The sequence below is a fragment of the Crocuta crocuta genome, unplaced genomic scaffold, assembly GCF_008692635.1.
Source record: "Crocuta crocuta isolate KB4526 unplaced genomic scaffold, BGI_CrCroc_1.0 scaffold275, whole genome shotgun sequence".
Classification (NCBI taxonomy): Eukaryota; Metazoa; Chordata; class Mammalia; order Carnivora; family Hyaenidae; genus Crocuta; species Crocuta crocuta.
This window is the reverse complement of record NW_027530497.1, coordinates 140,528-161,080: the sequence shown is the minus strand read 5'-3', so window position 1 is coordinate 161,080 and position 20,553 is coordinate 140,528. Positions and strand designations below refer to the sequence as shown.

At 54.7% G+C, this 20,553-nt stretch overlaps 1 protein-coding gene across 1 annotated transcript in view; it reads right to left on the bottom strand.

Annotated features, from left to right (window-relative positions):
* Nucleotides 1–569: 569 nt before the first annotated feature.
* The window catches only part of ATOH8 (atonal bHLH transcription factor 8), a 31,816-nt gene continuing 11,832 nt past the window's right edge, over nt 570–20,553 (bottom strand). The window contains exon 4 of the mRNA XM_077766695.1: nt 570–1,599. Coding sequence (XP_077622821.1) covers nt 1,594–1,599 — 6 coding nt within the window. The 3' untranslated portion in view covers nt 570–1,593. The remainder of the gene's footprint in view (nt 1,600–20,553) is intronic.

Here is a 20,553-nt window from a genome sequence, read left to right as displayed (position 1 = left end):
CACCACCTCCCTTCTCCCTGGGCAGCCGTGCTCCTGAGAGTCTTCTCCCCATTCTTGTCGTATTATCCCTCCACCACCCCCAAAGGCCCACCGAGGTAACGCCATGTGACAAGGCCACACAAAGACTTTGGGTCCAGACTGGACAATGGGGTGGGAAGGGAGGTAAGAGCACAGGATTTGGCGTGAGACCACCCTGACTGGAGGGGCAGCTCCATCACTGTCTCCTTGGGGCCCTACTTCTTCATCTGTAAAATGGGATTAAAATGACAGATCCCACTTCATAAACTCGTGAAATGGATTAAGTGAGGTATGAAGTGGAGAGAGCTCCTCACATGTTTCTGACCAGGCCTCCTGGTTACTAGTCCAGGTTTGAGGTAATGGTGAGGGGCCCCTACAGGCGCACGCGCACACACACACACACGCACACACACACACATGCTCAACCTCTAGGCTGACACCAGCCTCTCCTCTCCCCACACAACTCCCCCGTAACTGACCAGCCAAAGTCCTGGTCACCCACAGAGTCCATTTAACACGAGCAAGTGTTTTCTTTACATGTTTGGGCTTTTACTTCAATTTGAAGCAGATGGTTGAGCACAGATGTGAACAGCTTTGGCCTTTGAGCACAAGGAAGGAATAGGCCTTGGCTTTGAACATGCCCCTTACCACCTTACTGGCCCATTCCCCTGGTCCCTTCCTTTCCTCTGCCCAACCCCCGCATAACCGGGAACAGAATACTGGCCTTCATGTAGGGCGCCATCTTGTTTTCCCAGCCAGGAGGGTGGGCCATGGGCAAGGAGTGGCTGGCTGGGCTGGCTGGGCAGCAAAGACCCTTTAGGCTGGTCACCTTGGGGGGCAAGATCCTGGAGTGGGGTCAATATGGCTTCTTTTCCCCCTTAGTCCCTTGCCATGATGCTCAGGGCTCAAGAAGCCTGGACCCGGAACACTGACAATCAGGGTCAGAGGCCTAGGCAGCCAGTGGGAAGGGGAGAAGAGGGCCAGGATCTCACATCCCAGTCCATACAAGCACCCCCAGCCCCCTCTCACAGCCCCCAGAAGGATTATCTTGTACCCAGCCAGCTCGGGACCCAGTGTAGAGAGTCCCAGGTCAGAGGGTAGAGCGCTTCCAATGGTCACCAAATGTCCATCCCTTCCGTGAGTTTCCGGTGGAATTACTGACTCGTCTTTGGCTTGAGGTGGAACTCAGGCAGCAGGAGGAACAAAAGTTCTAGAGCAATGGTGTGGCTTTTCACCGTGGGGCTTTGTCACCACAATTCCTTCAGTGTCTTTGTGGAATCTTTGGCAATGAATTTTTGCAGCCAGACAGGGGCCTCGGGCTCAGGGCAAGAGGGAGGCATTGCTGTCCCCTCTCCACCAGGCGGAGGGCAAAGTGCGCAGTCACCAGAGTGGCTGAGCGGGGACAGGAGGGCGGGAGGGAGGCGGGTGTGCCCCTGCCCCACCCTGAGAGGCAGTGGCCTGAGCGTCTGGCGGCATCCTGGAGAAGACAAGGCCGGGCTTGGAGAGCTCACCTTCTCCTCAGGCTTGGACAGAGCGAGGGCCCACAGCAGCATCCTTGGTCTAGCCCAGGGCCAGTCACTCCTGAAAGAAACCACCAACCGTCAGAAAAACTCAACCCTCCTCATCCTGTTTCCTAAAGGCCAGCTGATCCCTGCTGCTGGCACCCCAGCACCGGCTCTCCCTTGATCCTTGCTGGCTGCTGCCCCAGGAGGGACTCCTGTGGCCCAGGCAGGGGACCCTGTCCTGAGGGGCACAGTAAGTGATGGAGCCGGCCTCGGGACCCGGGACTAGCTGCTGCCAGAGCCCACACTGTCCCTTTACTCCTCACTCTGCATTTCAGAGCCATTGCTGACTTGGCCGGTTTGGGGACATGGGCAGGGCTGCAGGGGCTAGAGGGGGGCTCAGGGACACCTGGTGCTGATAACACAGTCCCTCAGGTCACACCTCTGAGGCCTGTGAGCCAGGCCCGCCCCCCGTGGGAATGGCCACCTGCAGCCCCTTTTCCCTACGCTGCTCAGACAAGAGCACTATACCAGGAGTCCAGGGGCCTCCTCTAGGTGCTGCCCATCCACCCCGCCAGCTGGGTGACCTGAGACAAGTCACCTAACCCCTCTGGGCCTCGGTGTTCTCATGCCACAGCCAGAGCAGGTCAATAATCTTCAAATTTCTTATAAGCAGCAGAAATGGAGTCTAACCCGCGAAACCCTAACACAGAAAACAGATAAACATGGTCTGGTGGGTTTGGAGCAGCAGGGTAGGAAGGACACAGGGAGAGGGGGTCGCAGGGTGTGTTCCCTCCAACGGGAGGCCTGGGACTTCTCTGGGAACCCAGGGTGCTCCGGAGCATAGTTTGAAAACCACTAGGTCACAACATCTTTAAGTGCCGCGCAGCCCTGACCTTTGGAATCTTCACTCCGGCAGCTGAACTTGGTGTTGCTCATGAGAAAACTGACCACAGGGTGTGACTTGCTTCCAGAAAGGGACAAGAGACAGGGAAAGGTCATAGGGGCTGCTGGGACTTCAGGTTTGGGGGGGCATGGTCAGAACTGCGGGGGAGGGACGGTCTCCGAGGCCTCCAAGCAACAGAGGCCGAAGAGGAACGGCAGTGCCTTAACCTGGCCCAGCGCACTCCGACTAAAGCAGCTCCAGACCCCGCTTCTCTGGGATTCTTGCGACAGCCCTGAACAAACAGCTAAGCACTCGTGTCTGAAGCAGAACATCTGTCAGGCACCCCCACTGTGCCAGGGGGGCTTTCTCCACATCCTCATCCCAGAGGCGTGCCATTGCTGGTCGAGAGGAGGTACTGGGGGCTGGCGGCACCAGGATCTGAATCCAGATCGACAATGTTTATTCTACCACAGAGAAGCTGCTTCTGCTGAACCGGAGGCTTGGGGAGCCAGGATGGAGCCAAACCGCAGCCTGGAGGGCCTGCCAACCACAGGCCCCGGTGAGCCTCACAGGCCTGGGGCGCTGGGCTTGGCCGGCGGCCAGGATGCGAGGCGGGGGTAAGGCTGGAAGTGGGTCCGAGGAGCTGGGGCCGGAGGGGGCGTGCCCCCCCAACAGAGGCTGAGAAGGGAGAAGGGGAAGAAGAGGGAGCCCCTCGACGTGGAGAGTCCCAGCTCGCACCCTCTGAGCCCCCGGGTGCGGTGCGTGGCTGGCCCCAGCAGGAATCTGCTTCTTGTTAACTGAGTCTGAGGAGGAGGATTAAGAGACGGAAAGGAAACCCGTGGGGATGGCACAGGGTCTGTGGTCCACGGGGTGATTTACAGCCCGCGTCAGCCGGGCGCTGGCTGCCTGGGCGGGCCCTGCGGAGAAGGGCCCAGAGTTCCTCTCTGTCCAGCGGGCCTGCGGTCTGGGAGAAGGCGCGGAAAGCTGGCTGGGCAGGCAGGCCGGAGCTGTCCCACTGGCTACTCGGTCGTGGCGCCGGGGCCCGGCCCCAGGCCCGGTATTGTGTCTCGGGCCCTGCGGAGGCCATGACTACCACCCAAGAGCGAAGGAGCCTGGTTCTTCTGGCCAAAGCCTGACCTTCAATGCTTGCTCCCACCCTTTCCCTGGTGTCTCCACTGGCCCCGTGTTCCCACCACCCACCTCAGTACAGGAATCCCAGCACATGTATCATCCATACGTGGAAGTCTTATGTCGAATGGGGCGTAGCAGGAAGAACACCAGGAGGCCTTGGGTGCCAGGGCCTCCTCTGGGATTAACCAGCTTTGTGTCCTTGGGGAACTCCCCTACCCTCTCTGTGCCTAATTCCTTCACTTGTTCAGAACATACAAGTACGGAATACATAGATCTGCACTCCCCTCAAAGGGTAGGGACATCAGCCAGGTGAGGCTATCCCTCCTGGGAGTCTGGGAAACACTTTAGACCTTGGTCCCATCTTGGAAAGTCACTACATATATTAGCATATTAAAGGCGCTGAAAATTCCTGCAATGAAGAAATTTACACAGCTTATTTACTCATTGTTTTCTGAACTCGTATGATCCTGTGATCACAACTGCACCCTGAGTCAATCTGTGGCCCATCCCTCTGGGCACCTCCCAGAAGCGGCACTCAGCCACTTCCAAGTGTCTGCTTCTTTCCTGCCTTACCGGCTGACCCAGTCTCTCAGCACCCCAACTCAAATGTCCCAGTGGAGGCAGCCGGTTGGCCCAGGCTCAGTCAGATTTCTTCCGTAGATCAGCTATGGCTGATGGTTAGGAGACAAACCCATGCATGTCCCTTCAGAAGGGGCAGGGTGTATGCGTATTAATTACAGGCACGTAATTACAAATTCGAGGTGGAAGTCCCCTACTTTGGCAAACATACCACAGCCCCCTTCTCGTGAAACTGGTGGTAACATCCTATGTCATCCCATATGAGAAGCACAGCTTGAGAGGACCTCTTGAATCCCATCCAGTTCTGGCCTTTTATAGGTGGTGTTTCCTCTTTGGGCCATGGCTCTGGGTATAGCTGGGAAAGGCTCTTGGATCACTGCTCGCAGAAGTCCCCTACATCCCCTCCCCTTACCATAGACGATGCCCTTTAAACAGGTCCTGTGGCAAAAATAAACTTTGAACATGACTAGACAAGATGGCCTCCCAGGTCCCTGTCTGGGGGTCTGACGTGCTGAGTCTGATGGAGGTGATTTGGTCAGTGCGGCAAAGTGGCTGAGTCTATTACATTTGAAAATCATCTTTTTAATCTGTTCATTTGTGGTCAGAAGAGCATTTGTGAACAGAACGTCAGCTCCATGAGGACAGGGACATGGTCTGTTTTGTTCGCTGATGTAGCCCGAGGGCCTAGAACAGTCTGGACACACGCTAGCATTTCGATAAATATTTGTTGAACAAGCGAATAAATATTCCAGGCACAGGCATTTTATTCGCCATAGCTTTCATATACCATGGAGTATGTTTCCTGTTTCAAACGTAACTCAGCAGTTTTGAAAATATGCCTATGCTCTAGGGAAACTTGGGGTGATTATTGTGAATCCTGGAACAATTTTGCATCCTTTTTGCTTTTGTTCACTTCCAGTTTTTTATTTCTGATTATATGTCCTCTGCTTATCAAGTCTGTCCCTGGCTTTAGGTGGGTTGGTTTCCTCTCTTGATCATTTCTGTGTACTGCAGGGCAATTTTACCATCTTAGGGGCATTTAAAAATGACTGTGTCTGGGGCGCCTGGGTGGCTTAGTTGGCTAAGCGTCCGACTTTCGCTTAGGTCATGATCTCGCGGTTCATGGGTTCGAGCCCCGTGTCGGGCTCTGTGCTGACTGCCAGCTCAGAGCCTGGAGCCTATTTCAGAGTCTGTGTCTCCCTCTCTCTCTCTCCTAGAAATAAATTTTAAAAAAAAATATTTAAAAAATGACTGTGTCTGCCTTCTAAAGTATTTTGCCTTTTAAATTCATTTTCAGGCCACGTTACCTACTTAACCATTTTTCACTATTTTTAAATTATACATTCTTTTATATTTTTAGCAATTTGGATATAGCCTTCCCATGCAGAAAAAGACATCCAAAGGAACTGAAACCCCTATCTTTTTTTTTTTTTTGTATTAGTTTGTCCTAAAAAGAACAGTCAGGTTTCAGATGTTTTTTTTAAAACAAAAATACAAAAGACAAGCAGAGAGGGCATGGGAGGAGTATTTTTCAAGAGCCACACTATGAGGTATTATTTCTTCTTTCACTTTTAAGTACACCCATGTGTGGGTTGGGAAGGGGGTCTTGTGTTTGGTTCCAAATGCAGAACACTGGGGTTCACCTTGGCTCCAAAGTCAGCAGGCCCTGGGGCCCTGGGCAGGAGAGTTAATCTCTCCATGCCTCAGTTTCCTCATCTTTATAGTGAACACAGTAATAGTGTGTTCACCACCTTCCAGTTGCCCAGAATCAATGAGACAATGGAGCCGTGGCCCCCCCAGCAGGGCCTGGCACCCGGTGGGAGCACTGGAAGGTGCTGGCTCACGTTCCTGCAAAGAGCTGGGTCCTCGGTTTGACTAACGGTTGTTTAAAAACATAAAATGGCATCACAGGCTGAAATGTCTCAAAATAAGTAACCAGAAGTTCACACTGAACCAACTGCCATCTTGACCAATTTGCTTTCAATTTTTTTTTTTTTAATAAACACAACTTCTAAAATCACCTAAGTCACATCCATCACCTCATGAATGGAGAACCAAAGTGTGGTACATCCATGCAATGGAATATTATTCAGCCACTAAAAGAAATGAAGCACTAACACACACCAGGACATGGATGGGCCCTGAGAAGAGTACGCCAAAGAAGCCAGGCCGTGAAAGAAGCCAGTCCCAAAAGACCACAAGTCACAGGATTCAATTTACATGAACTATCCAGAATGGGGAAATTGTCCAGAAACTGTCCAGACTAGCGGTTCCCTAGGACTGGGGGCCAGGGAGGAGCGCGGGCTCAGAAGTAATAGCTAATGCGTATAGGGTATCTTTCTTGCCTGATACAAACATTCTAAAATTGACTGCAGTAGTGGCTGCACATAGGTGTGAAAATGCTAAAAACCACTGAAGTGGACACTATTTTTTTAAGTAATTTTTTGTTACGTTTATGTATTTATTTTGAGAGAGAGAGAGAGAGCCCGCAAGCATGCACACAAACCAGAGGAGAGGCAGAGAGAGAGGGAAACAGAGAGAATCCTGAGCAGGCTCCATACCATCAGCGCAGAGCCCTATGTGGGGCTCAAACTCACGAACTGTGAGATCACGACCTGAGCCGACACCAAGAGTCAGACGCCTAACCAACTGAGCCACCCATGTGCCCCTGAAGTGGACACTTTAAACAGGTGAGCTATATATGATCTCAGTAAAGCAGTTAAGTTTTAAAAAAATTACCCAGGTAGGACATGTTAATTATAGAAGAGCTAGAAAATACAGAAGAGTGAACAGAAGAAAAAAATATCTCCACCACCTCCATCTCCCCACTGGGAGCAAACCACTGATAGTATTGGGCGACTAATGTTCCATATAGTTTTCTAATGCTTAGACATACCCATATAGCATTTTTTTGTTTGTCTGGGTGTTTATTTGTTTACTTATATTTTTAAATTTTTATTATTTAAGTACGCTTGGCACCTATATAGTAGTTTATGGAAGTAGTTATGTTGTGTAAACAGCTGGTGTTTGTGTTTTCTCCAACACTCTAGCCTGTACAGCTCTGCACTGGGCAGATGTGTTTTCACATCTCCACGGGCCAGGCTGTGCTGAGGTTATTCTGGGCACAAGCACAGGCCTGGGCTTCTGGCCTCCCAACTTCCCAGGGAACTGGAAGCAGGTAGGGACCAGCCCACCCCCAGCGCCTCCCGCCCCGCCTGGCCTGGGCGCCAGGGGTGACAGGCAGGAAATTTATGAGCAGTTGGAGTTGGCTGCTATTTTCTGAGGGCGGGAACATGGTGTGAATCAAGGATCCCACTGTGTCCCGGCTGGGAGGGCCCTCTGAGGTCCCAGCCATCTACGATTTGCAGAGTTAGGGCCAGAGCCCCTTGCGGGCCAAAAGAAGCTGCCTGGGGACCATGAATTGGGAGAATTCATGTACCCAACAAAGATGTACTGAGTCCCTACTGGGTGCCAGCTCTGTGACAGGCACGGGGTCAGAGTCCCTGCCCTGGGGCAGCTGACGATGTTAACTCCAGGGGGAGGCTGAAAACCATGGCTGCTGGTACATGCTGTCGATTCGCCCGGTCCCCCTTGTGTTCGTGCCTCTCTGGAGGGGCGGCTGAGGTGGCCAGGGGCTCTGGGCTACGGTGTGCAGACAGCTGCCTGTGCAGCTAGGAGGCTCCCTGGTCCTCCGGACCCCAGGCTCCCAGGCAGGAAGCATGTGTGGGTCCGGCAGTCTAAGCTCCCCATTAACTGAGGCCTGGGGAGACATTCAAAGCTCAGTCAGTCAGTGACATAGGGAAGGACTTGCCCACCAGGAAGAAGGGATCGCCGCGTCAGACGACATTGAGGATGAGAGCTGGTAACCCTGGAGGCCCCTCCTGTGCTAAGATGCCAGCAGCAGAACCGGGTCTGGGTATGCTGGGCAAGCACCCCGAGAGCACTGTCCACACACCCCACGGTGTCCTGAAGCCTGACTCGGAGTCACTCCCGCCGGCGGGACCATCAACTCCAGGAGGGCAGCGTTTTATGGCTGGGTCCCTGCTGTGTCCCCAGTGCAGGACAAGCGAGGCTAACTCAAGTGCAGTCCCCTCACCCCCACTGCAGGCTGAGAAAAATGCGCATCTCCTCTGCACTCCCCAAGCACCGTATATGGACTCCCAAATCCCTCCGTGCCACGAATCATCGCTGGCTCCTGAGGGAAGGAAGGGGCCACGTCGTCCTGTCCACCACTGTCCTCCCAGGACTAAGGCCAGAAGTGAGCGAATCGGTGCCCAGAGCCACCATTTACTGAGGGTGGCGCTCCTTTGCACGTGCTGTCATACATGCTCTCTGGGAGGTGGCCATTGCTGCTCCCATTTTGTAGATGAGGAAACAGAGGCTGGTGCAGTTTCCCGGCTCTCTGGGTCATGCTGCTAAGATGCGGCAGAGCGAGGCAGCCGCCTGACCTCTCAACTTCTTCACTGACAAGCGGGACTGGTGCATCCCCAAGCCATCCACCCAGCCGCCACCTTCCTTGGTTCTAAGAAAATCTGTCTTTGTCCCTTGAGCCTAAGGGAAAGGTGGCTGGCCGTGGGAGGCCTGGCATTCCCGGGGCCACAGCCAGAACCATAAGGGGCCCAGCGCGCCTGCAGGGGAGGGCCCAGGAGACCCAAGGCCCCCGCCATGCCGACGCCTTCTTGGGCTACAGGCCGCTCTCTCTGGCTGCCAGTCTCTCCATTTCTTTCTCCACGCTTCGCCTGTGTGTCTCCGTGCCAACTCTCTCTTGGCCTCTCCCGTGTTTGTATCTCCCCGTCCGTCAGCCTATCTGTCTTTCTTGGCCCCCGCCCCACCCCACCCAGAGCACAGGGCACCATGAGGGTCGAGCTGGCCCGAGAGAGGCCTGAGGCCCAGCTGCCGCAGCTCCCCATCTGCTTCCCATTCTGTGATGTTGTCCAGCCAATTCCACTCAGCTACACACTGCTCTTCCAGACCCCAGGAGCTCAAGGAGCCCGTGACCTTGCCCCAGAGCCAGGGGAGGCACTAAGGCTGGAGGGGGGAGCAGACAGCTGGGCGGACAGGTGGCCCAGCCAGGTGAGGAAGGCCTTGCTCCCCGGCAGCTGACCGGGGGCCCTGGCCTATGCCCCTCATCCCCAGCCCCCACCCCTGCACGTGCTATACACGCACACACATCCCCCTAACCACAAAGCCGACAGATCCTGGGGATTGCTTGCCATCACCCTCCACATCTCTCAGTGCCTCCCTCTCTGATCCTTACTGCAACTGACAGCAGGGGAGATGGGGAGCCAGGCAGACGAGCCAATCCATGTCCACATGCTGGCCAGCACGCCTTTGCAAAGATCATGATGCATCTCCAGGAGACCCCCAGGGAGGAGTCGAGCTGTGGACATTTCAGGACCAGCAGGGCAATAATGTGTGGTCGTGCAGCCCCTGTAGAGCCCAAACAGTCAAACGACTTCCACAAAAACAGTGTGCAAATGAGTCTTAAGGTGAGAAAAAAACACCCCCCTCCCCCTTCGCATCATCCCTGGCCCCTTGTAGCTAGATTCTGGAGGCATGGTGGGATCTGAGCAAGCGGGGGACATCTTTGATCAGGGCTCCTTGCTCACTGCCACCCTGTCCATCAGTGACACCACAGAAGTAGCTCCCAGCCACACGAGGGAAAGGCCAAGGCTGGAAGAGAAATGATTCTTTTACCCACGTGCATGTGCACTCGCACACTTACTGGCAGGCAATGCAGCGTGGCGGCTGAATGTGCCAGCCACAGTATCACACAGCCTCTGTGTGAACGCTGACTTCCTCATTCTACCAGCTGTGTGACCTTGGGCAAGTTCCTTAACCTCTCTGTACCTCAGTTTCTTCACCTATAAAGTGGTAATAATAGTAATCTACTGCAGGAGGCTGTGGGGAGGCCCCGAGAACACAGTGGCGGCCACGCAAAGCCCTCAGCATTAGGCAGCCACGTGCCAGAGCTCACATGTGTGTGTCTGTGTGTCCTTGCCATTGGCCCGTTAGCTCCTCAAGGCAGGACTGCATCTCCACCTCAGACTGCCAGGGTCCCACCCAGTACTGGACAGAGGAGCGCCTATTAGATACGGGGGAAGAACTGGAAACCCTTCCTTTCCTATGACTTCCCTTCTTCCGTTCTTCCAGCAAACATCTACGGAGTGTTTAGGCCATGCTGGGCTCCCTTTGAGGGCACTGTGGAGGCTGCAAAGAGTGAAACAGACATGGGGCCCTGCCCTCCCCGCCCTGACATCCTAGAACCAGCCCTTGCACAGACGCAGACTTCCCTAGAGAAAGGAAGCCCCGTGTTTTCTGTGCCAGAACAGCTTGGACAGGTCCTTTCCTAATAATTGAGCCACTTCCCTGCATTCTCAGTCCGATGTTACTGGATGTACTTTAGCTTCCTCTTGACAACCCAAGGTCAAGCCCAGAAACATCGGGCCAGAGAAGGGACCTCCACGGGTCCTCGAGCCTTTGGGGGCCCTTTACTCGGACACCAAATGGCTCGGAGCCTCTGGCACAGCTTTTTGTTTTTCTGTTTCTTCCCACACCATCAGGCCTCTGGCTGTGACCCCGGGCGCTGTCACTGCACCTGCTCCAGGAGCTGGTCCACCACTTCAATGGGTTATTTCTGTTCAGCTGCTCTGATAGGAGACACCGGGGAGTCAAGCTTGTCAGACAGTGTGCAGATTAAGGGTAGTGCGCTCTGAAGAAGGTCCCTCTAGGGCTCCCACGTGAGCTTTTATGCATGGCCCTTGTGTCATTTAGCCTTTCACTCCAAGGGGTGGGGCCTTTGTTTTGTTCTCCAATGTGACCCTGTGCCCAGAACAATGCCCGACGCATCGTGAACACTTCAAAGCATTTATTCTTAAATAAATGTGCAGGAGCTTCATGCTTGCTTCTACCTTTTCTGCCCTGGTTAACTCAAGAGACTGAGCAAGTAAGAATCACTGTGTGTATATGCTAAGGGGGTGGGTGGGCGAAAGTGGGTCAACCTTTGCCGATAAGCATGCTGGCCACCCACCCATGTCTCACGTGTGCATGCTGGTGGGGCCGTGGGGGCAGGAGGACATCACTGTCATGGACTGGGCGGGGTGATTCTCAGCAACACCGCTGCCCACCTGGACAGGAACTCAACCCACCATGTAGGAGGCCAGACACCCACCAGGATGCCCGTGCGTGCATGTGCGTGCAGGACAGACAGGTGTTCTCTGCATGGCGATGGAGTCAAGTCTTCTGTGGGCAGCCCCGTCTGCTATCCATTCTCTAAATCATTGGCTGGGAAGGGAACCCTGGGGGTCTCTCTGCCCAGTGTCCTGATGGACAGGGAGACCTCTCTGACTACGCAGCATTTCCAGATGAAAACGCCCTTTCTCAGCCATTGTTTCCTTGGAGCCTGCTCACCTCTGGCCATTTCCATCCATGTTTTAGGAGGAGCAGAGCTTGGAGAAGGCAAGTTGCTGAGGTCACAAAGCCCATGAGTGGTCGGGCTGACACTCAGACCCACATCTCCCGGCCCTGGGCCTTTCACTGCCAGACTCCAAGGGTGAGTCACATAGCTGCTTAATCCTGCTGCAGTCCCAGCTGAGATGTCTTTCTCACTTTTGGGGGGAGCACCCCTTCTTCTAGGGAAGGTAGGGGATGTCTGGCCAGGATGACTGATGAGGAAGAATGTTCTTTCCAGCAAAGCCGCTATCCTGCCTTTGGATGTAACATGAGGATAAAGTACCCAGTGCTGTGGCAGTCACTATGTAGCCATGAGGCGAAGACAGAAAGAAGCCTTGGAGCCCAGGAAGCAGCTGCCTCCTTTCAGCTTTCCTGAGAAACAGGAACCTCTACTTAGTTTAAGCTGCTGCTTGAGGGGGGATCTGTGATCTGAAATGCAAAGCCTTCCTCACTGATTCAGGGGAACAAGGAAACAAACTCCCCAAATAGGGGCCTGAGGGAACACAGGGGCATTTCCCTGGTTGTGTTTTGAAGCCCCTAGTTTATCCTTCCCTCAAGTCTCTGCCCTAGAATATCTGCCTTCAGCCTAGGAATACTCAGCCCCAGCTGTGTGGATATTAGTTGAAGGAATGGTGTCCATTACTTGGGGGCTTCCTATGTACCAGAATCTGGGACACAAAAATGAAAGGGCACCCAGTCTGGCTAGAGAAGCAGGCACCAAACAAACACTGTATACCATATATTGTTTAGTGTGGGAGTTATAATATCACCTAATATATCGTGTAACATACCAGCTAAAAATATAATGTAACGATATAACATGAGTTCCGGTATATCACATAATAGAACATCTTATGTTGTTACTTCACAGCCTAGCTTAGGACACTCTCCTGAATTAGACTATACACACCCCTGTGGTAAGGGCAAGTAGAGTGGCTCTGCTTATGAGGCCCTGAGGAGGAGCCTGGGGTAGGGGTCAGGGAGGGCTTCCAGGAGGAACTGAGCCTTCCAGAATGAGCAGGAGTCAGCCAGCCAGACAGGGGAGAAGGGCATTCCAGGCAGAAGGAACAACATGAGCACAGAGGCCCAAAATAGCCCCTTTGGGCGAGGAGTTCCTTGTTGCTAGAGTGTAAATTGGGACACAGGGAGTGACCGGCTGGCTGGAGCCAGGTCACTTGGGGGAGGGTCAGGTGTCCTATTGGGGGTGTGGCCTCTACTCTTGGCCTGTGGGGAGCCCCTGAGGGTCCCAAGTGAGGCAGTCAGAGCTGGCTTCTTGCTGAGCTGCTGGGGGCGGGGGGGTGGGGGGGAAGCAACGGAGCCGGGCAGCTGGGCCAGGTCCCTGGTGGCTGTGGGTTCTGGGTGTAGGGCCAGGAGGGTCCTGAAGGAAGAAATGGCTCCCTACCTCTCCCTCCAGAAATATTTTTACTAGGAGCTCACGGAAGGCAGGGACTGATATTTCCCCCTAGAACCAGCTTTCTGGTCTGCTAGGGCAGATAAAGGGAGGAGCCGGATCAAGGACAGGCGAGGAAGCAGGGCCTGCAGGCGCCCCTCGGAGTGGGCCCTCTGCTGTGCTGGGTACAGGTGCGTAAGGCCGGGCAGGGAGCAGGGAAGCCTCAGGGCTGGAAAGCAATTTCTGCTCACTGGGCTGACTCCACATTACAACCAGGAGCCTGGGGCCAGTGGTCAACTCCTCCATCCCTGGGTCCCTCGGCACCTTTGGCCCCACAAAAACCAATTTCTCAGGCAGAGGACGTGGGGGAGAGGAGGGAGTTCACGAAAGTTTTACATACTTTGTGCATCACTCCCTGAGTAGATCCGGCAGGCAGGCTGGGCATCTTCCAGATATGATGCTTGAACATGGCCACCCAGTCACACAGCCCCAGGGCAGAGCTGAGGCTGGCTTCAGAGTCTGGGCCCAGACACCTGCCCACTGAGACCAAGCAAGGAAGGTAGATCTCAGCCCACTCTGAGCCCTTCAGACGGCGAGATTAATGGCCCTGAAATTGTGATCAACTTAAATATTTGGTCCTTCCGGAGCTGCCTCTCTCCAACTAAAACTGGGAGGGGAGGAAAGGAGGGCAAAAGAATGGCATGCAGGGGCCTGGGCACAGTGTAGATGAGACACACAGACACCCTCCAATGCCCACAGTCCTTGGCTTATAAGAAGCCAGCCATGCATAGCCACGGGACAACATGCTTTTTTCCACTGCTGTGGTGAGGGGTTCTGGAGCTTCTGGGTCTGCTGGGGCGGTGGGGGGAGGGGAGCGACAGTGGGAAAGGGGTGCAGGGAATTGAGAAAGGAAAGGGGAGACCCCAATCCCTTGGCCCTGACCTGTGGGTCCCCCCATATCAAATCAGCACCCCCGACACTTGGGAGGCATCCCTCTCCCCACCCCCACCTGGCAGCCCCAGGACCTCAGCTCTCAGCTCCACATCCGTCCTCCACGGGGTATGAGGAAGGCGGGCTCATCCGCCATCGCCTGTCCTCCCGGATGCTGCTGTCCCAGCTGCCGGCCCTGCCCCAGTACCCCATGGCCTCCAGACAGACCACCAGGCGACTGCTCCCAAGAGGTGCCCAGATTCCAGGCACACATCTTCCAGAAGCCTCTGGCAGAGGCAGCCAGTTCTTTAAAAAGGCTTCATGTCATACTGCAATCAGCTGAGGGGCCCAAGCACAAGGGTGTTTATGAACACCACCGATCTCCCAAAGCATCTCCACGGTGCTTTCTGACGAGCCGACGGGGGTCTCTGCATTATCTTCATCCCACAGACATGGCTGGCATCTTTGATGCCTGGGTTTATGACTTTCTGCCTCTCATCCAAGACCTGAGCATTGGTGGCCGGGCCCTGCCTCCCAGGCACCTTCTTTCCCTTCTGTCCCCCCCAGCCCAGGTTTTACAAAAACAGTCACTTCCAACNCCCAGATTCCAGGCACACATCTTCCAGAAGCCTCTGGCAGAGGCAGCCAGTTCTTTAAAAAGGCTTCATGTCATACTGCAATCAGCTGAGGGGCCCAAGCACAAGGGTGTTTATGAACACCACCGATCTCCCAAAGCATCTCCACGGTGCTTTCTGACGAGCCGACGGGGGTCTCTGCATTATCTTCATCCCACAGACATGGCTGGCATCTTTGATGCCTGGGTTTATGACTTTCTGCCTCTCATCCAAGACCTGAGCATTGGTGGCCGGGCCCTGCCTCCCAGGCACCTTCTTTCCCTTCTGTCCCCCCCAGCCCAGGTTTTACAAAAAGAGTCACTTCCAAGTGTCCCCAATCCTAACAGTTCTGAGAAGGAAAGGACTCTGGCAGCATCCAGGAGAACTAATTAGGTGGTCTTCAGGCACCTCCGAGGAGGAAGAAAAGTCGTAAGCAGTGTAAGAAGAGGAAGAAAACAACATAAAAAGAAAACGAGGGGAAACAAAATAAAAACCAGAGATAAAAAGTCCGGAGAAAACGGCGGCGCCTGAGAAACAAGAATTCCAGCCGCCAACTTTTACGGCGTCCAGCCCTGTTATTCATAAGTGAGTTTCCTCTCTCACAAAGGACCTTTTGCACGGTTTTCCCTTCTGCCTCCAAACCAGCTGCTCGCGCTGTTGTATCCTGAGTGATGATGAGGCTCTGAAAGGGTTTTTTGGGAACAGATGGCCAGGGGAGAGCTGGGGAATGTGCCAGCAGAGGGCCGGGCGGGCTGCCAAGGCCTGCGGTGACTGAGTGCTTGGGCTTCCAGCTCGCGTGCTTTCCCTGCCCTCTGCCCTCCGTGGCGCCAGCAGGCCTTCCCAGCGAGCGCTCGGAACATCTGGAGTCTGGGGCTGCCAGGAGGGGGGGCGGCGGCGGCCGGGCGGGGGACCCTCTGTTCCAGCGAAGCTCCCATGGACTCGCCACCAGGCCCGCCTCGCAGAACAGCTAATCAAAACCACAGCGGCCCGAATGGGAACCAGGCGCGCTCCCAGCTGCAGCCAGAGGCCGCCAGGCGGCTTAACCCGGTGTCAAGCCTCGCTGGCGGTGCAGNCTGGGGGGCTGTCGGCTCCCTGCAGCTAAATGGGGCCTCCACGTGCTGCCACCCGGCTGCTTACATAAGAGCTGCTGCTCGGGGCAAGGCGCTGCCCCCGGCATTTGCTCGGGGCCGCTGGGCACTGGCCACCCCGATGGGCAGTGGGTGAGCCTGAGGGCCTGGCAGGCCCCCAGAACTGAAAAGCATGGGGCTTGGAACCAAAGAGACACAGGCTGGAAACGGCTCCACCACTTGTTAGCCATGTGGCCTTGGGCAAGTGCCGTCTTCTTGGCCTCGGCTTCCCCCCTGTGCAATGGGGAAAGAGGTCCTACCCTGTGGGCTTAGTGTAACCTGAGGCAGACATAATGTACGTGAGGTGCCTGGCAGACAATGGCCACTCACCGCATGGTCAACACGATCATTGGGGGCAGTTTATTAGCGTTATTCCTGTGTACAACCAAACATTATCCACGTTTTTTGGTATGAATCCATGAACTTGAAAAGCCAGCGAATTTCTGAGTCAGCTGCACATTCACCTTATGGGTGCAGGACCGGGAGTTTGGGCTGAAGTACTGGAGAGGGGAGGGGTCCCCCATTCGGAACTATTCATTCTTATCCGCCTTTTGGTTGGTCAGCCATTCATCCAGCCCAGGCACTGCCCATTCCTGAGACAGTCCTTCCTGGGGTTCCATATGAAGTTGTGACCTTACTGCTATAAATTCCTGAGATTTCCTTTCTGGCACTCACGGAGAAAATGCCAGCCCCTTCTCATATGGGAACCTGCTTAATCCTTCCAGCAAGGTGGCAAGGAAGGCATGTGGGCTCTCACTTCACAGATGAAGGAATGGGGAATCGGAGAGGTTGAGTGACATGCCTAAGGTCACACGGCTAGGCTGTGCCCATGTCAGGACTCAAACCCAGGTCTCCGGCCCCAAAGCTCTACACTTTGCCTACTTCAAAGTCTTGCTGAGGGTCTCCCTGTTACGCTTTTACATGTCTTAAAGTGACACAGCTCACCAGAGAGAACGGAAGAGAACTGTAGGGTTCAACCTGACCCCCCACCTACACAGACACCCTTTCCCCAGCATCGTGGATGGAGGGTCACTGAGCCTCTGCAGGCATTTCCAGAGGGACACTCTTGCTCAAAGAGGAGCTGGTGGGGGCGGGGGGTCTCTGAAGGTCTCTGCATTCCCACGGGTGTTTGGTTAGAGCCCAGCGGGGTCCTCCCGTGTCTGTGACCTTCTGACCACGGGTGGTTGGTTCTTTCTTGCTGTGCCAGAGACTCCAAGTTTTCACTCATGGACAGCAGGCTCCTGACTCACATCAGACAGGGAGCAGTTTGGAAAAGGAGACAGGAGGGGGGTGAAGGGTGCGTGAAGGCAGAGAGGAAAGCAGCACCAGCCTCTACCCCACTGTGGGACCACCCGGGGAACATCAGAGGGCCGAGTTCTGCCTTCTGGGGAAAGCTGGCTCTGAGCTCACCTGTGAGGATCCCTGGCCAAGGATCCCCCAACCCAGTCCCTGCCAGACTTGTGGACTAATGATGTCAAATGTGAGAGGAGAAACGGCAGCTGAGAGAACACTGTTAGAGCAAACAGCTGGCGACAAACGTCTATGTAATTGGAATGCCAGAAAAAATAAATTGCATCCATTTTTATGACTAGAAGGGAATTTGATGGTGGTTTCCCACCCACCCCCTTATTTTCCCAGCATAGATGGACTCTATGGGCTTTGAAGGCAAATGGTATTTAACTCAGCAACTTAGCCGGGAGGATTTGGAAATAGAACCTCCTCTCACACGTCCACTTCCACGTGGGAGGCAGGACAGGGAAGGGTAGGGGCCCCTGCACACCTCTCTGACTGGCTAAGGGACCTTGGCCAAATTCCTTACGCCTCCGAACCTCAGCGTCACTATCTGTGCAACGGGGCAGCACCAGTACCCCCCTTATAGGCCTGGTGGGAAGAGTCACGAGGCAATACATGACAAGATCCAAGCACTGTGCCCAGCACGTAGCCCAGGCTCTAAGAACATCAGGTATGACCAGTGTTCCCAGGACACACCGCGCTGGAGAGCCGGCAGTTTCCGTCAGCAACTCTCAGGTGTGTGTGAAGTGCCCACACGGGGCACAGGGAAAGGAACACATTGAATCATTCAGACAGAAAAAGGGGCTGAGGTGACCTCAGCAGGGAAAGCCCGACCAGAAAGGGCCTTAGAAATCACTTCTGGTGACACCTCGCCTCACGGAAGCGGCCAATGAGGCCCCAGTGCAGGTGACTATAAACACGCAAGTGGGGACGGAGCCAGGACGGTGCCCCTTGGTGGACACTCTAGGGACACAGGAGCCCAGACGCACAGGCAGCTGCATCCAGCCAGAGCAGGAGCTCTCGACACTGTCACTTGCCTCAGGGCTTGGGTAGAGTCCACAGAAGGCTCTGGGCTCAGCCACTCAAACACTAAGGGGCCCCTTGAGATGCCCTTGGCTCCCACGGACCCTCAACCCAAAACCAATGTACCACCCCCGCTTGTCCACAGCACCAAAGCTACAGAAGTCCACACACAAGATGTTCTTCCAAAAAGGAGCCGGTTACCGTGGGACCTGCCATCACCAAGAAAAGCCTCCGCCACCTAAAAAGCAGCAGGAAAAGAGGGAAGACATAACGTCTGATGGAGCTGCCATCAGCTTCAGGGCTTCCTCTGGCCCAGATCACCCAACGCGTCAGGAGCAACCTCCGGTCTTACAGAGCCAGCCTCCCTCCACCTGGCACAGTCCCCAGGGGGTCCCTAACTGCTGCCCAGGCTTCTGGAACAGCCTTTAACTCAGTGTGTCATGGAGTTTTCTCTCGGCCCATCCCCTAACAGCCTGCAAGCAACTTCAGGGCACGGACTTACTGGCCATTTAGCGCTAGCATTTAAACTATGCCTTCAACGTTAGGAGCTGTCATTATCACTCAGTAGGTTAAAGTCGCTGGAAAGAGGCATCCTCGATTGTGGGAAATTGGTCCTTTCCTATTCTGCAGGTCTGGCAAGGCCCACCCAGCCCAGGTGTGAAACAGCCTTCTGTTCTTCTTTCTCTTTCTCCTCCTCCTCCAAAGCTCCCAGGAGTTGCTGCTTTAAAAACAGGAGCTGCAGAAACATGGCTCAGAGCCAGGTGCTTAACGTGCATTATCTCCAGCTACAGCCAGAGTCAGAACTGNGCCTCTGACACAGGCCTCACCGCACAACTAGGGCTTCCAAATGAGTCTCTGAACCCTCAAAGTTGCATTCCGTGAGGACCAGAGACAGAGGACCCACCGGTCAAGGGACACAGATCTCCCGCCCTGGCAGGGAAGGGCTGAGATGGGACAGAAGGATGCACCTGGGACCAGGGGTGGGGGCTGGGGGAGCTGAATTCAGATAAAATCCTGTTCTTAACACAGGTCTGGCGGAGTGGGCAAGTCAGCTCATCAGCACTAAGGGGGAATCTCAGATGACGTGGTACGCAATCTCTCAAGGAGGCATCCTGAGAAAGAGAGAACACATGAACTGTGTGAGGGAGCCATCGAGTGGGACAGCTGAAGCTGCTATCAGTCGCACTGGTGAGGGTCACTGCCATGTACAGAGGACTTCCTTTGAGCCACTTACACTGGCACGTGTTTTCTAGTTTGTTCCCTTCTTTGCTTTCTACCTCTCTCATTAGGATTTAAGCCTGGCTCACACCCGTCCCCAAACCCTCAGTGGTTGCAGGAGAGAGGTCCAGAGGCTTGATCTGAGCCCCAAATCCATATACTCTGTGTACAGGGACTATGGAGGGTCAAGCCTCAGTGTGTAACTCACTGCACGTGCTCAGTGAACATTGAATGAATGGATGAATGAGTGAGTGAGTGAATGAATGATCAATCTCCAGGGATACCAACCTCCTTCGTTCTGGTTAACAAAGAGGTGGCCTGCCCCAGGCACTCAGGGCCACCAGGCAGGTCACTAGAGACCATCCCTGAGGAAGGCCATCTCAGAACTTGTCTATCTGCATGGTGACAGAGATACAGAGAAGCAAGGGTCACAGAAACGGGGTGGCCCTGCGAACCCCCTACCTGCCAGGGCACAACGCTGGGACTGGAGAAGTCCTCAGCTGTCCCGGCAACTCCAGGACCCTGTCCATCCAAGTCCTCTTGGCAGTGCTGACTGTGCAGACACAGCCCTTGGGAGGTAGCAGTCCACGGACAGATGCAAGCGGCCCCATGCTCTTCTGAGGTGAGGCATGACCCCTGCGTGGACACAGGCTAGAAAGGGCTTGAGAAATCACTGATGATGTTCCCACTGGGCCCATTTATCAGCGAGAGAACTGAGGTTCAAAGGGGTTAAGAAACGGGTCCAAGATGACACAGCTGGTAGGTGACTGTGAACTCAGGGTTCTTTGACTCCCTGAACCACAGTCTGCCACCTCAGTCTCCCAATCTGGACGATGGGAGAGTTGGAGCGGATGGCCTCTAAGGTGTCTTAGATTTGCAGTGATTTCAGGGGAAGCCAAAAGCTCATCTCTACTGGGCACCTTCACCCCATCCCCTTCTGTCCTCTGCAGCCCAGGACAGGGTCTGCTCCAATCAAGGAACAGGGAAGAGAGGGGGCCTCAGCACTCCTTTCTTGCTGCATGGGGGTACTTTGGGGGGGAGGTGAGAGGATGAGGGGTGGATTTGGAGCAAATGGCGCCTGGCCACCCTGCCCATCCACACCTCCGGACCGCCCAAATGCCACTGGAAGTTCACCCAGAGTTTACAAACCTCCTTTGTCACAGAGCCCTGCATGAAGCCATCAATCACGCCCTTAATTTACCCGTGTCACTTTCCAGAGGAAAGCCGCCCTGCCAGCAGCCAGTGGCGCTTCCTCTCTCACCCACTTGATGAGGATTTCATCTAATTGGTCCATGTTAAATCACTCCCAGGAATGCAACGTACAATTACTGCAGCAGCGGCTGGCGGTAAGGACGTGCGTGGCCCTCCTTGGTGGAGGCAGGAGAGTCCG